The sequence below is a fragment of the Rhagoletis zephyria genome, unplaced genomic scaffold (assembly GCF_001687245.7).
Source record: "Rhagoletis zephyria isolate East Lansing unplaced genomic scaffold, Rhagoletis_zephyria_1.1 Rzeph_scaffold_12116, whole genome shotgun sequence".
NCBI classification, from domain to species: domain Eukaryota; kingdom Metazoa; phylum Arthropoda; class Insecta; order Diptera; family Tephritidae; genus Rhagoletis; species Rhagoletis zephyria.
In genome coordinates this window covers 1-17,861 of record NW_016169190.1, presented here as the reverse complement: position 1 = coordinate 17,861, position 17,861 = coordinate 1, and the positions used below count along the sequence as shown (strand labels likewise).

The 17,861-nt window shown below is 35.4% G+C and overlaps 1 protein-coding gene across 1 annotated transcript; it reads right to left on the bottom strand.

Annotated features, from left to right (window-relative positions):
* Positions 1-4: 4 nt before the first annotated feature.
* On the bottom strand, positions 5-11,301 carry LOC108377461 (aftiphilin-like; the record flags this gene model as incomplete). Its single annotated transcript, XM_017633726.1, has 7 exons — positions 11,171-11,301; positions 10,756-10,917; positions 10,360-10,576; positions 9,338-10,284; positions 8,687-9,271; positions 8,202-8,430; positions 5-42 (listed from the first exon to the last, which is right to left on the bottom strand). Coding segments are annotated over exons 3-7 (1,974 nt in total), but the record flags the coding sequence as incomplete, so codon positions are not given.
* Between the last annotated feature and the right edge of the window lie 6,560 nt (positions 11,302-17,861).

Here is a 17,861-nt window from a genome sequence, read left to right as displayed (position 1 = left end):
GAACCGTTTCAGTCTCTCGTGTGTTTGTCTCCCCCTTGACCCCTGAAATAAGGCAATAATGATAAGTGGGATTGTATATATTTATGCAGGAAAATAGGTTTAGCAGTTCACAGTGCATAAGACTAAAGGTGCAAAATAACGAAGATTAAAATATGTATGTCTGTATAATAATAAATAAATAAGGCCAGAATTTAAATATCGGAAACAAAAAAATGGTGGCTGGAAAAGCCATTTGAAAACAAAAGTATTAACGAAATATTTCTTGTATAAGTAAATATAAAAAGCTTTTTATTTTTTAACGCATTTGGTGGTAGTGGCATCCAATTTGATGGTTCAAATATTTTTGGTAATGGTAATTTAAATAATTGCCATTAAATATTGACGATAGAGAGAAAGTGACCTAATATGAATATATAACACCGTGCGACAAAAAAAAAAAATTTTTAAACACAGGAAAAAATCAATATATTCACAGAGCAAGGAGACAAATATAGTATAACTGCCTTTTTAATTTTTCTCTCTAACGTCAGGATTTTTTTTTCTTTGACTTTGACTTTGCAATTTTTAGGATATGATTAAATAAAAAAAATTAAAAAATTAAAAGATTTGGTGCATTGTAGAGTAACAAAATGGGTATCAATTAAAAGGAACAATTCTGTAGAATTGAAAAAAATTTAATTTTTTGTGCACCAGTACGAATAAGTTTAGAAAATGTTCTTTTAAAACTTTATACTTGAATATTCTTGGAAATTTCCAATATTTATTTTTGAAAAAAATATATGTCAAGGACTAATATGTTAACTACCACATCCTCGAATTTCGTTCTAGTTTTAGTTTCGTTATTAGTTTTAGATAAAAAAATGTACACTTCTCTTTATAAGATATTGATAGTTACAATATACATATTAGTCCTTGACATATGTATTTTTTTCAAAAATAAATATTGGAAATTTCCAAGGATGTTCAAGGATAAAGTTTTAAAAGGACATTTTCAATACTTATTCGTCTTGGTGCACCCAAAAATAAATTTTTTTTCCTATTCTACAGAATTTTTCGTTTTAATTGATACCCATATTCTTATACTACAATGCACCGAATCTTTTGAATAATTTTTTTATGCAATCATATTCTAGAAATTTCAAGGTCCTTTATAAAAAAATCCTGACGTCAGAGAGAAAAAACTAGAAACGCAGTTTTACTATATTTGGCCCCCCGTTTTGTGAATATATTGATTTTTTCATGTGCAAATTTGACTGTCGCTCGGTGTAATCTGTATATACATATATGACGAACTAAAAACCAAAGGCTTAACTGCAGTTACGTAAAGCCTCTGGTAAGTTACAAGGACGGTAGGTGTGGCATAGTATATATATATTTTTTTAAATTTTTTGTAGAGGCCGAAGAAAGGCTAACCAACTGGATCTATGTACATGACCACTGCCGGAACGATATTGCTCGCCAAGGTACTGATTTCGTTGAGAGCAATCAAGAAGAAAACCAGCCTTATAAGAATCGAGTATTTATAGGCTGTCTTAGATTATCCAGGCTTAAAGCCTCGAAAAAGTTTGTGTGCAGTGAGTAAATATATACTAATATATAACTTTCGGTCATCTTTAGTGGTGAGACCATAAGTAAGGGGTCTTCATCTAAGGTGATAAACTGCCAATAAATGTGATCAAATAATGAGTTTGTACGGGAACCCGGTTTATTTCATTTCATCTCGTTTATGGGCAGTTTAGCACTGTGGATAAAGAACAGTGGTTCGCAAAGAAGAAGAAAAAAACTTAGCAAAGACCGTACACGCTTTGTAAAAATAAGCCTATAATAGCATTAACGTGCTATTATAAAAAAGTAAAAAGTGAAATCACTTGTGATTCAAAATGTTGAACAAATAGCTTGAGAAATTTGTATAGTGTTAATTAAACCCATTTAGTATAAATGTAAAAATAATATATATCAAATGTGACCCTATAAGCAAGCAGGGATAAAAAGGGTTTATACTTATCCAGTAAAATTTGAAATTTATCAAATACAGTAATTTGCATTGATGACCACGATATGATGACAAAATTAATTGGATACACGTCCAATGGGACAAAATGTACTAGATCGAATGATTTTTACACTAAAGTTGCCCTAATTAACTTTTTGTTTATGGATCATTCTTTACATTAATGGTCAAATATGTTGACAATTCCGGTATCAAAATATGCTATAGAAAGAAGTCGCCATGAGCTTTTTCAATGATGACGATGCATGTACGTACAAGTACATATTCGCTAATCTTTATATTTTAGACGGAACTTTCGAATAAAAGGAAAACTCCAATACATAAAAACTGACCCACTTCAAACAGGAAGAAGGTTATCAATTCGTCAGAACATTTTTATATTTTTTATTTTTATGTAGATCATGTACAAACTAACGGTACTCTTAAATTTGTATATGTGAATTGAAGTCGGTTTGCTTTTTGCTTAAAAATTACTTGTTATATTAACATTATGTTTGTAAGATTCGATCTACCACCAAAGTGTTAATAGAAGAATGTAATGTTGTAAAAACCGAAATCTATAAATGTGTGCTTAGCAAAAAGTTAATGGTAGCATAGATTATTATATATATTTTTTTTTTGCAGATTTAAAAGTGTGTAGGGTAAAGTAGGGCATACGACGCACATTTTACTTGAGGAGTTGCAAAATAAATGTTTTTTTTTTTTTCTTTTAACAAGATCATGCGTTTTGGGATCTTTAGTGGCTAAAGCGTGTTAATGAACTTTGTTTGCAGAAGAATCGTGTATTAAAATGATGTTTGATCTTTCCTGAAAATAAGCTACGTTTTAGTAAGTACTACAAAGCTATATTTTTCTTATTCGAAATTATTTGTTTATGGTACTTTAAATTGGTTATTCCTAGGAAGTCATCTTAGTATAAAAATCAAATGGCATTTTAATAACTAAGTGCTATACTAACTGGACCAATATATAACCGGAAAAACCTGTCAATAAAAAGAAAATGCAGTTACATCTGCTTCTACAAGGAGGGATGTTTAGTGAATACCAAGAAAAGTTCATGAAGCTATGATAGACGATTTTTAGATTACAACTTTGAAAAAAACACAGTGTAACCATTCAAACCGTTTTTTTTTTTATTAGGTTGTTGTTAGTTTATTGGCAGTATTGCTAAAACAGGTCGTATTTTTGAAAATCTGTAGCTTCATCCACTGCGTCCTACTTGTCTCCAGCGACCACACATGCTGCATAGTTTATAACCGGCCGCCCAATAGCCTTGTACGTTGCCCTGTGTCTTTGCCCCAGGTGCTGCCAGCTGGCGACTCGATTGACAATTATATGTGCCGAGAAGGAGAGCAGACGGTCGAAGGTAACTCCGAGGACTTTCGGGTAACTCACCGTCGGAATTGGTTTGCCATCGACGTGAATACCCCGCTGCAGTCTGACCTCCTTTGTCCAGGTGGTAAGAAGGGTTGCCGGAGATTTTGTTAGGGGGAGGGCTAGGCTCCTTGCAGTGAAGAAGCAAGAAAGTTTGGTGAGGTTTACTTTCGAGCACAAGTCATCAATCCCATACCCAGACGCCATTATCGAGCATAAGAGACGATCAAGACTCCCTCTGATAGTTGAGGGAGCTTTGAAATGTAAAAAGAAGCGGGGAAAGGACACTACCCTGTGGGACCCCCTGTTTAATTTTTCTCGGTTTTCTGGTTTTGTATCCGAAAATGACCAACAAATGTCGACCACTCAGATAATTCGCCGACCACCGCTTGAGCCACTGTGGGAGAGAGGAAGCCTTAATGTCTTTTAGTAGCTTGAAATGGCTGAAGGTTTCAAATGACTTTGACAGATCTAACAGTACTAGGACAGTTCTCTCACAGGGGCGGTTTTGGTAAAGGCTACGAGTTATCTGGGTGTTTATGGCGTTAAACGCTGTTGTTGTGCTGTGCATTTTACGAAGCCCATGCTGCTGCCTCACTGGGATCGAATGGTTTGTGTAGTGTGGGAGTAGCAAGGCCTCAAGTGTCTTCGTTACCGGGGAAAGGAGGGCGCGGTCGCCGAAGTAAATTTCGACTATGTCGTCACGCTTCGTCGGGTTGGATAGTGACCGCACGGTTGACCAGAGCTTGCTCACACCAGGGGTGAAGTTACCACTCTTCAAATGCTCTTCCCACTTCTTCGGGGCGAAGGTTGTCACGCTCATCGATCAGAACAGCCACTTCCGCCAGAAAATTCGGACGGGGGTCCGAAGCAAGCTGCAGTGACAAACCTTCGGAACTTACGCGCACCTACGTGAAAGTCGGTTGGTGTGGGAAGGGTAGAAAAGGTCGTCGTTCATTGTGCAGAACGTCTAATCGTCTATCTGCTCAGCCAAGTGTATTCCCCCACGATCATTCGACAGGCTTGAATGCCAAAGATTGTGGTGCGCGTTGAAGTTACCGACTACCATACGGTTTTTACCTTTGAGGAGCGCACCTATTTCAGGTGTTGAATTGATGGGCAACTGCGTCTCTTGGACCGCAGCTATCAATATTCCATGCCGACCCATAGACGGGGGTGGGTCGACGAAACAGCAGCACTTGGTCCGCCAAAACCCGAGTCGTTCCCGTACGTAGATCGGGCTTGCGTGAGAATGTCATGGACACTGTCGAGTCTAGTAGTTGGGTTACGTGTGTCTTCATGGCATCTGTGAGTCTGAGGAGATGCATTCTGTCATGCCTGATTTTTAGGATTTAGTGGCGATGACAAAACAATTTAAATGCATTGTAGATATATTATTTATATTTAATTAACTGTTTTAAAACAATTAGTAAAGATAATTTTTGCCTGAATAGTGAGCAGACCATCTTAGCACAAATAAAATTTCACCATTGGTGCTACTGCATTGATTTTCGGAAGCAAAGATTCAATTAAAAAACAGGTGCGGTACATATTCCTACTTTAACCTACACGATGCAAATACCTTAAAATATGCCACAACAACAATTCTTTTAACTTACAACTACAATCCGGCATTCGATTTGTTTTTAAGTGAAAGTTGGCAAATTCCAGTGGATTATTAGTTAAGTTATTATCATTGCAAAAATCGTCGCATTTTAACGTCGGTGCATAAATGCAATTTGATAGTTGATCGGTTTTAAAGGTTGGCATTTCAAAATGAGTGGTTAAATTTGAATGTATTGTATTATTGTTGATCATGTTAAGCGTTGGATTTTGATGGAGGGTTGCCGAAATGTGATTAGTAAAATTTTTGAAGTACATTAATGGTTCAATAGTGACGACATTTCCAACAGTACGTCGTTGAGCGACAAGCGAATGAAGTGAAGCAAAAGTATTTGTAGAGTGAGAAGCGCATAGTCCACGATTTACATGTGTTGTATTACAATTAGCCCGTGCATTGGTTTGACAATTTTGATAAGTGCAAGGATTTGGAAACGTGTTGGTATTGTGTGGTGTGCAATAGGAAGCGGACGTAGAATTGGCAAAGACATTTTTGTTATTATAAGTTAATAATGTTGGTGGTAATGATGATATTGATGATGATAATTGACCAGATGTAACCAATGCGGGTGTTGTTGTTGTTGTTGTTTGTATTATTTGAGTATTTAAAGGCATTAATTGAAAGCGGTTCATTTCGTTAGTTAATTTATAATTAGCGGTGGTTGTTATTGTTGTTGTTGTGGTTGTTGTTGGAGTAGTTGTCGACGTTATTTGTTCCAACGTTGTTGCACATGCAGAGAAGGAGGAATCAACAGTTAAGTTATCAAGCTTAGTAGCCATCACCATAACTTTGTCTAGATCCAATAGTAAAGTGTGAACATGTGATGCTAGTCATTTTTGTAATTCATCATCATTGATTTGATTGTTTGATTAGAGAATCAAGTGGTTGGTTGGTGTTACATACATATACATGTGTTGTTAGACAGATAGACAAGTTATTTTGTGTTTGTTAATTCCGAAACCGAAGGTTGTAAAATAATCAAATTAAGTACTTGTTAAAACTTAGTTAGTGGTAATCAAAAATACTTTTTACAATATTAAAAGCGTTTATCAAAAAAAAAAACAAAATAATGGGGAAGGCATAAATATTTTAATTGAACTTCAACCAAGCTAAATGTAAAAAGATTAGGTTAAAAAACATAAACAAACATGCATACGCTGAAATTCGCAGACTTGTATAGATTTGCTTGATATTTTTTTGGTAGAAAATAAAATTACAATCAAAATTAAAGCGTCATTACAGTGATGATCATAAAATTGGAAGAAATTATACAAAAACTGTTGCTTCTAGCATAAATAGTCGGCCATTCAAGGGCATTAAATACCTAGAACGCAAGATATGCATACAAGCATATTAGGGGTATTCTCTGAGTCTTGCAAAGCCCTTGCACGGTGCACAGATTGCACGGTAAAAACCGGTTTTCGTATGGGACAGCTTTGCAAACCGTGCAATCCGTGCACCTTGCAAGGGCTTTGCAAGACTCAGAGAATACCCCTATACATTTACATGTATGTACGTATACATCCGTATAGCGGCATGTCTGTACAATTAAGTTACGTTTGAAGTGCCACATGCACAGTAAATTTGCATTAAGATATTTGTATGTATGTATAATAAAAAATTATACATTGAAAACAAAGCTTTTTGTTCAATAAAAATAACAGTTAAAATGTAAATAACAGTTCAATGTCGATAAACAAACTTTATATGTGTTCATTATAATATTCATTATAATATAGAGCATTTGCAATGATATTCTTGATCAAGTAAATTTTAACTGCTATTTTTGAAACCTTTTGAAAAATATATGAAATCATGATTTTCAGATTTCTTATTTACATATAATCATATGCCATGTACAACTACTGGTGAGCCACATTGTTAAAAAAACTCTCTAAAAATACAATAGGTGTTTAAAACGAGAATCAAAAAGGAATTTGCATAACCTAAGACAAGAAGAGACATTTTAAAAATTTAAAAAACTGTATTCTTTGACCTTCGCAATCACAAAACTTTTAAAGTCCAAATAGATTGGACCGGTTAGGTTGTTACTCATTTTTTTGGCTGCTTACTAATTTTAATGTTTATAAGTACAAATTTTTTCGACCTATATCGCCCGCCAGCAGCCAGTTCTAAAACGCCCTATCTCAGAAAATTTTTGAAGAACGCCATACTTCAGCATTTGATTGAAGACGGCCACAGTTCGGTATTTGATTCAAAAACACCCTACCTCAGCACATTTTCAATGTATTTTCAGCTAAGATAGGGCATTTTCATCCGAATTCTGGGATAGGGCGTTTTTCAACAAAATTTTGAGATAGGGTGTTTTCAAATAAAATTCTGCAACAGGGCGTTCTTCAATCAAATTTTGTGGAAGGGTGTTCTTGAAAGGTTTTCTGAGCTAGGGCGTTTTCGAACTAGCTGCCGAGATAGATCGATCTTCCACTCAGATATCGATATCGTTACCTTAAATCACCAAGGCCCTAACCAACACTTTTTTCGAAACTGCGTTTTTTAAAGATTTCGGTAGAATATATTTAAATAAACCTTCAATAAAAATGTTTAAGTTTTAGTACCAAAAACAATGGAACTACACGCCACTTTTTAAAAAGCTCTACCTCTTTGTTGGTTAGGGCCTTTGTGAATTAACTTCGAAGTGTAAATTTTAAAACGCAAGATTTATAAACCACTTTACAAAAAGTTAGTTATGAGGAACATGTATATTTAAATGTTAATTAAAAACTAAAACAAGCATTACTGTTTTTATCAGCAGAAAAGCCATTGAAATTCTGTAAACATTTTAAACTTACACACATTTTACACGCGAACTTTATTTTTTGCTTTATAGCACAGTGCCGTAGTTAAATATGAAGCGTTTTCCATGCAGTTTGTAAATATAAATAGATATATAAAGCAATTAAAAGCCTTCGCAAGTAAAAAAAAAAACTTAATTACAGATTTCGGGGAGAAATGTGCATAGACAATAAATGATGCAGAAAATAAGCGACTGAAAACAAAATTCAGTTTCGAAATAATAAAAAAAGAACACAAGATGTATAAAGCTAAATATGTTTAAATAGCTTGCAGAGGAAGCGTTTCTGTAGATTTTTGCTTGGTATAGCGTTAAAATTTTAAGTGTAAGTATTCATTTTAAATTACACCAGTTAGGTAGTCAGTTTACATAATGAAACTTACCGTCAAGTGGATTCACTAGACCGGCGCTTTGCCAATCGAACTCAACATCAGGTACATCCGTTTTCATAGAGTAGTTGCTAACGTCACTGCCATTGCTGTAATGTTCCGAGTCGATGCCTGCTGTTGTTGTTGACGGGTTGACTGTTTGTGGTTTCAATGGCTTTAGCGGATTAAAACTGAGATTGGCAGCAAAACGGGGCATTGATGGATTCCAATTCTCGCCAAAGAGCTACAGAAATTATTTTGTAGTTATTAATTTTATTTATTTATTTATTTATTTAGCATAGTTTGTAGTTATTAAATAAGCATAAATAATATATGACTGTATTATTCATTCTTACAATGTTTCTCNATTTCAGAAATTATTTTGTAGTTATTAATTTTATTTATTTATTTATTTATTTATTTATTTATTTATTTATTTAGCATAGTTTGTAGTTATTAAATAAGCATAAATAATATATGACTGCATTATTCATTCTTACAATGTTTCTCGAATCAATGCCTATTGACCGTACAAGCGCATGCCGTATTTCCGACTGCGGCCACTGAAATTCCAAGGCTTTGGCAGCTTCTATCGACTCAAAAGGAAGTGTGCCGTTTGGTAATTGCAAACTGGAAAGAGCGTCTGGCGCTGTCCTTTCTTTGTCGCTGTCAACACATTCCTCTGCAGGTGGAAACATCAGTTTTAACACCGAACCTATACGGTCACTTATATTTCCACTAGTCGCAGGTGGCGTATGTGTATTCATAATAGCAGTATTTGCAGTGAATTCTGAAGTGGGTATGGCAAGTGAAGCTTCTTCGAAATCGCCGAAGTCGTCATCGTCGCTATTCTCAACTTCTTTTGCTTGAGATTCCGAATCAATTTTCAACGTTGCAAGACTATTTTCATTTAGTGCTATACCCTTTTTAATCCCGTCATTACATGTTGCTGCTACACCTTCTGAATTTTGCGATGATATAATTGGTTTAGTATCAGAAACTGATGTTGGTGCCGAACAAAAGTCTTGGAAATCATCAAAATCGTTCTCATCATCATTATTTTGGGTAGTACTTTCTACAGGGAGCTGCAAACAGTTAAAAATATTCAATGTATTTTTGAAGCTTTCAAAAATCAACATTACTCCTCTTACCTCGCCTACGGGTTCGACATCATTGCAGTCACTCTTGGTTATCACATTCGAATCGGCTGTCTTCATTGGGCAGGTTGTTGGGTTTGTAATCTCAGTTGCCGATTCGAAATCTGCGAAATCACCGAAATCATCATTAAGTTCCTCGCCGCCATAGGGCGTAGTCTTAGTAATATTTTCAAATTCATGGGTGATGTTATTATCGTGGTTTGACAAGCTATTCATATTTATATCCTCCACTTTTGTCAGTGGTTTGTCTTCTTTTGTTGAAGACGGCGCGCCAATAACATGGATTGCAAAGAAATCCGCCGAATTTATGTCAGCACTGCTTGTAAAGGGCGACGTTGTTGATATGGTGGATTTTTTTGGAGATCCATGGCACTCCTCATCGCTACTGTCGTCTGCTATATCTTCTAACAGCACAAGTTGAGTCAAGGGAGGAGGAATTTCGGGAAATATCGTTATAGCATTTGGTTGTGCTTTAATTTCCTGCTCATTAGACAATATCGATACATTTTTAGTTCCACTTTTTTCTTTAGTTGTAATAGCATCTGTAGTGTGTGCAAACTTGGGCAGACTTTCCGATTCCGCGCAAGTTTCATTTGTGATTTTGGTGTCACTCAAGTTGTGAATAACCCAATTATTGTCTTTCTCTGGTTGCGGGTGGCTTGTTACTGAATCATTTGTATTGCTAGTTTCATCCACATTAGTTATACCGTCACTAATACGCTCTTGATTGGTTTCTCTGCTTACAACATTGTAGTTAATTGCCTCGATAAGTTCTAGCTTAACTTCCTCGCGGGCTGAACAAACGTCATGTTCAGTTTGCAGCGGAGGTGGAGTTATCGGTGCATTACCACACTCTTCTAAACTTGGTGGTACATCGGTAAAGCCACTCGTCGTGGACGAGCTTAGTTCGAACTGCAGCGGCGTGCGTGGCAATGAGGGGACTTTAGAAATAAATAAAAAATATTAAATGTGTTAAAAATTAGTGATCAAAATGTTTTTATCAAATATTTACTTACTATCAGTATTTGTTGCATTCTCATTTATGTCTGCGGCGAACGCGAAATCACCGTATTCATCATCGTCTTCAAGTGTTAAAGTGGGCGGCAAACCGGAATCGTCGTCCTCTTCACCAAAATCAATTGGTGGCGGAGTGCTGCACAGAAGCGGTGCTATAGGAGGCACACCTGCCATTTCAAGTGCTTTCTTTGGTTTTTATATATATATTTTTTTTATCTATAATGATAAACATTTATATATTAACATATATTAAAAATTAGAAACATAGCATGATAATGATAAACAGTAGTTCTGCTCTTAAAAAAACGGGAGCTCTCTAATACACTGAAGCTGATGCGCCTTGCTTTTTTATGAGCGTTGAATGCGTCATCAAATCACAACCGTTGTATACTCACCTTATCGAGTTTTGGCCACGTTAGGGACGGGGTGCAGATGATTAGTTACAGTGCAATCAACTGAGCCAGGCTGTGCTTTTACCCGCACGTAAGCTCGATGTAGTATCACCCTAAGTATATTTACTTAATTTTACAGTGGTTCCATTAAAGGGTGCAAAGATGCTATATACGTAATTCAGAAAAATTATTATTTTGGCATTTTGTTAATCCTATACAACACGAAATAGGTTTAGCGAACAGCAACTTCAAAGCGAAAATTAAACTTGCTTCATTTCTCATAAGTATAACATAATTACGATTTATGCGACAGTACAAATTGTAATCGAATTACACTTGTTTATTTTTCGATACCATACAAATAGATATTTTATTTTAATTTTCTCGAATGACACCAGCTGGAAAGTTTTTTGTGTACCTATCATGCAATACTAGAGGAAATCGTCGCACCTCTTGATAAGCCAAGTCCAGCATGCATGCAGCAGCTGATAAAATTTTTGTATACAACTATAATACACCTTTTTGTATGCAAATAAAAGCTTAAAAGGCTTTATCACAATTTATTTAAACATTGTTGGCAAAGTTTTGCTCGTCTTCAACCTCGTAAAATTTTCCAAAATATGCAAGGAAAATGTCATACTACACCTGAAATAATTCTTATGAGTTGCCGGATTTCGAAATCCGTTTTATTAAGGTCTGTTGCACAACATTTCAGATATGGAACAATCTTTGAACGAATAAGTGTGCATCCAACTGCAGCGCTGGTATTCAATAATTCAGTCTTATCTGAAATCATTAAACTGGTGACTAGAAATAAGTGACTACTTGTGTGACATTAGTTGATTTGGGTATTCAGAAAAGGGTAAATTTTGACATTTCTCGTGGTGAATACGAACTTCAGAATTTTACCTAGCTCATGGGGCTAGGTAAAATTTTGACAGGTTATACACATAATATTGCTTGCCAGAAATAAAAAGTGAGCATAAAAATGAAAGCTGACAAAGTATAAAGAAACCATGCATTACTTGCAAGTTATAAAATAAATATAAGCTTTGTTTCTTAACAGTTAATTATCACAAATTATCACTAATTACTGCTGGAAAGCGTTTCTTAACCCAAAAAAACTAGCAGAAACTAACTGCTCTCTCTCGTTCTTACGCTCTCAATTTTTTGTCTCTCCTGCTAATTTCTGCTAGTAAATTTTTTACTAACAGAAACTTGCAGCTGTCAAAATGGATAAACGAAAATTCACGCCAAATATTTTAAATAGTCAAATACATCGATTAGCTGTTTACAGCTAGTTTTGTGTTTCTTTAATTTTTCTTTATTTTGCAAAAAGTTCATTAAAAATGTGTAGTGAAGCTGAATTGTGTAGCTGAAAGCTTTAAGACAGAGGGTTCCATAGAAAAGTCACCGGGCTTCCGCGAAATTAGTTTTGGTATGAATAAGCACGGCGGTCGGTAAAAGTTCATTTTCATATTTAAATTACAATGCCTTTGATTTTTAATAATTTGTTGTGAGATTCCATAAAATGAAATGTCTTTAGTAAATGTTCCATCATCTTAAAAGTTTAAGAACTCCTGCTCTAAGAGTCGCAATGGCCGAGTAATCAAATCATTAGACTGCCGCTCGAGAGATCCGGGTTCGAATCCTCCTCGGGCGCACAGACTTATTTTATTTATTTTTATTTGTTATTTTTTTTTGTTAGTTTTATTTTTGTACATTATCTTTAGATTTTAATAAAAAAAAAAAGTCAAAGAATCTTTCTTTCTCTTTGTGACCACCTCAGAGCCAGCTGACAAATGTGTGACTTTATTTTGAGATTAGAGACAGCTTACTGATACCGAATAGTCTCAAAATCCATGTTCACCACGAAAAGTCATTATAAGTGACTAGAGACTGCTTACTGAATCTCGCCTTGAAAATCGCCTTGTATAAATTCGTTTCGGACAAAATGATGTGTTTGTTGTAAACAAGGCGAATTCATACTACACCAAACACATCATTTTGACATTCAGAAGGACCGCGGCGAAAATCTAAATTCGCCAGTACAAGTTTTGTACAAGGCGAATCTATACAAGATGGTCAAGACCAAGGGGAATTTATACAAGGTGGTGTTGATGGCGAATTAAATTTTCGCCGCGGTACAACTAAATGTCAAAATGATGTATTTGTTGTAAACAAGGCGAATTCATTTTACAACAAACACATAATTTTGACATTAAAACGTACCTCGGCGAAAATCTAAATTCGCCATCAACACCACCTTGTATAAATTCGCCTTGGTCAAGACGAATTTATAAAACTGTATAAATTCGCCTTGAAGATGGTGTTATCGGATCCAGTGTTGCCAGCTCTTAGGCATGAGATAACGTCATATTCAAATGAATGCACAAAAAATTCTTCCTATTAAACATGTATTGTATACAAAGGTACATATCGCACACCGTCTTCAAAAGAGTCACAACTCAAAATAACACGTTTGTAAGAAAATGCGAAAACTATTTCTTAGCACATGATAATCATATGAGCAAGGGCGACTTTACCTNATAATCATATGAGCAAGGGCGACTTTACCTTAGGTTTTTTTTAACAAATTATAACAAAAATTTGCTCCAGCTTTTGCTGAAAGATAAATAAAAGTGATGTATTATGGAACGAATTTCCGTCATCCCTACAACGGAACTAATCGAGAAGATGAAATCGTTGAAGATCAACGAAAACACTAAATTCGTATCATTCGACATCAAGGACCTTTACCCATCGATACCAACAATAGAAACCATAAAGACCGTACAAGAAATACTGATGGGAAAAATGAAAAGAGAAGCTGTCACGGAAATAATAAACGCGTTGAAGGTCACATTAAAACAAAACTACTTCCGGTTCAACAATAAGATATATAAACAGATTAACGGGTTAGGAATGGGCAATCCGACGTCAGCAATACTCATGGAAGTATTCATGCAAACACTGGAGGAGAAATACATGAAAAACCTATCGAACAACCTAGGAGTAAAATTCTACGCGAGATATGTCGATGATGTAATATGTCTAATAGAGGGAAACAAAGAGAAACAGATACTAGACTATCTCAACAAACACCAGAATATAAAATTCACCATGGAAACGGAAGAGGAAAGAAAGATTAACTATCTGGATTTAACAATTAAAATAAACGATACCACGAACAAGATAGAGTTCGAAATATACAGAAAACCAACAGCCACAGACACAATTATACACAATAGCTCAAACCACCCACAGCAACACAAAAATGCAGCATTTAAACAACTAATAACGAGGCTTGAAAGGACCCCTCTAACAGAAGAATGCTACAAGAAGGAACTGGATACAATATATGCCATTGCGGAAAATAACGGATATAGGAGAGGCCTGGTGGAGAAGTTAAGAAAGGACACAAAATCGAAAAAGACTAGCAAAGAGGAAAACAATAAAAAAACTTGGGCAGCTCTAACTTACACAGGAAAGACATCTTACAAACTTGCCAAATTCTTTCATAGGTACGACATTCAGACATCATTTAAAACAAGGAACACAGTGGGAAATATATTGAAAGAGAAAATGAGCGAGGAAGACCCCCTAGATAAACAGGGTGTTTACAAGTTAACCTGTGAGTGCCGACACAGTTACATAGGACAAACAGGGCGAAATATAAGAACAAGGTATCGAGAACACATAAGGGATTATAATAAGAAAAAACGAAAACCAGAGGCTGCAATAGAATCGAACTTCGCGAATCACATGATCAAAAATAAATGCACACCAATGAAGATTGGACAAACAACAGAACTTCTCCGTGTACAACATAAAGGACAAAGATTGAATATATTAGAAAATATGGAAATATATAAACAGAAGACCTTCAAAGGACGAATAATAAATGAGCAAATAAATACTGCATCGGACGTACTGTTTGAACCTCTAAAACTACTGTACAAGAAGAAGAATGACAACAAGAAAATATTAAGGACAGATATGGAAGGGAATACACCGACTGCAAAAACAAAGGGGGTAAAAATCACGGACTTCTACCTGCCGTCAAAAACGAGCCAAAACAATTCATCTACCTATTGAGTACCGCAAACACTGCAAAACTAAAAAGACGTACCTAACAAAAGAAAGAGGTAGTTAACAAGGAGTATAAATACGAGCAACCAACAAAAATTATGCAAAACGAAAAATGACACTGAAGATGGCACAACGCCGAAACCGGTTTGTCTCCAAACCAAATTTGACAAGGGATGACGGAAATTCGTTCCATAATACATCATACACCCACCCTGTCGGAAACAACAACAACCAAAAAGGAAATAAATAAAAGTTTTGTATGCATTTTTAGCGCATAATCTCAAAAATGCCAGATTTTGAGTTGTGAATCTTTTGAAGACGGTGTGCGATATGTACGCAAGGAATATTAAAATGTCATTTTGACAGAGCACATTTAAAATTTATTGTAAATAAAAATTACAGTTGGTAGGCAAAAACTTTTGCCTGTGGAGACGTGCCGTTACACAACCAGCCTTTGAACACAGGATCCTTAGTCCAAGAATGCAAAAAAAATGCGCGTACGCTTGGTATCCATCATATTTAAGTCAACTGTGTCCAAAGAATAACACAGGTCAACAACGTTTTGTTCTAGGAAAGTGTAGGGTCATTTTCGAAGTAATTTTTTGCGTAGAATCCGAATCCGGGGTTTAAATTGCTCTATCACGTCAGGATTTTGAGATATCCTAACCTAAAAGTGCAAAAACGCTGTTTTTGCCCATTTTTGAGGTTATGTAGCTACGCAGATTTTGCTCTTCATAAAAAAGTAAACGTGGTATTTTAAAGTATAAGTCTTCTTCTTTTAAATGCCGTTGAGTTTGCTTAAATATCTTTATTTTTCACTGAGATATCGCATTTTGAAATTTCCATGTTTGTGAATTTTTCGATATTCGAAAATCCATTGAGATAACATGAGACGTGATACGGTCGATTACATTCACAAACATGGAGACTTCAAAATGCGATATCTCAGTGAAAAATTAAGATATTTGAGCAAACTCAACGGCATTTAAGAGAGGAAGACTTATACTTTAAAATACCACGTCTACTTTTTTATGAAGAGCAAAATCTTAGTAGCTACATAACCTCAAAAAATGGGCAAAAACAGCGTTTTTTGCACTTTTAGGTTAGGATATCTCAAAGTCCTGACGTGATAGAGCAATTTAAACCCCGGATTCGGATTCTACGCAAAAAATTACTTCGGAAATGACACTACACTTTTATAGAACATTCCGAACCCATTGTTTTGCAGACCTGTGTAATTATCTTTGAAGCAATTGCTGCAAAACAAAAAGCTTGTAAGGATCTATTAAGAAAATAATTCAAAATCAGTTCTACTTACAAGATTTAGGGCCGGTTACTCAATACCTGGTAAACACTAATCTCCGGTTAAACATAGTTACCGACGTTACCGACTCCCTGCTGTATGCAGTCGAAGACGTCGATAACGATGTTTAACCGGAGATTAGAGTTTACCAGACATTGAGTAACCGGCCCTTAGTAGTAAAGAAGAATTACTGGGAAGTTAAAACGCGTCATTTTTTACATAACAAACGTCCAAACGTCAACAGAATACAAAAAAAGTCCAAATGAAGTTAAAAAATGCCACCTGGCAACGCTGATCGGGTCCACTGATTTCACGGCGAATTTGCACCTTTTGTCAAAATGATGTGTTTGTGGTAATTCTGCTTTGTACTGATTGTCAATGTGCGTATAATTTCTTGCTGTAATTTTTGTTTTTGGTCAATCCAACACCACCTTGAATATATTCGCCTTGGTATTTTCTGTTATGCATAAAATTGGGCAGCGCCAATGCGAATTTATACAAGGTGGTATTGTAAGATCAGCTGATTTCTTCGCCCTAAATGTATTTTGTTTTTGCTTTTACTGATTAGACAGCACACTAATCAAAAGCAAAAACAAGCTACATGTCAAGGCGAATTAATATAAGGTGATAGCAGGAGTATAAAAACAAAAATGTACTTGTATTTTGTTTTTGCTTTGGAGGCATAAACTGTCAAAATCTGTAAGAGTGTGTGTAGAAATTCAAACAAAATTTTTCAATTTGATATCGGAAGCCGTGCGGCGCAACACATACACAAAATCAGCTGAGCTANTACATGTAAACTTTGGGGCGAATTGAGTATCGAAAAAATACATGTTGTTGTTGTTGTTGTAATCTAAATTCGCCAGTGTTGACCTTTGAGTTTTTAAAAAAGAAAAAAATTATATAAAAAAATGTTAAAAAATAGCCCAACCCGGACAACCGTATAATCTTGTCGCGAGATGTACATAAATTAAAATACGAAGACAATAATGACAGAATATGACAATAATGCAGGAAATAGGATCAGTTTATATTAGGGAAAATAAATCACATAAAATGAGATCAGTAACAATAAAATGGAAATCCACAGTAGTAATTTTTAGTTTCAACGCATGAAATTCACGTACAATTTTTTACATACAACCCCTGTGTTATACAATTCCTTCATTCAGGATCGTCGTTAGGTAAACTGCATTTCCAATTCCAAATTTTCAAGGTAAATAGCGATGAGGGTTATTTCACCCATCGGTGATTAAAAAAAAGGAAATAACCACAACGCTCAACACCAATGAACGTAGATACCAAGAAGGGACAACTCGTAATAATTGTAGCGCAAGTGCGCAACCGGGCATGCCTTCTCTTTTCATCCAATCAAAAAACGTACTAGGGCAAAAAAGAAGGCACGCCCCTGTTGCTCACTTCCGCTACAATTATAACGAGTTTGCCCTTCTTGCTATCTACGTTCTTTGTCAACACTAATATTAATATTTTCTTTCCATTTACTTTCAAAATTACTATTCAGAATTTCGTTTCGTACCACATATGAAATGTAGGTATGTCCATTTATTAAAACGCAAACGGATTAATAATCAAAGTGGCAAATATTTCAGAGTTTGGTACAACAAGTACTTTTGGTGTGAAATAATTTTCTGAAGATTACAATTGTACTTAAAATATCAACACTGAACACCAGCTTGCATAAATTCGTCTTGGG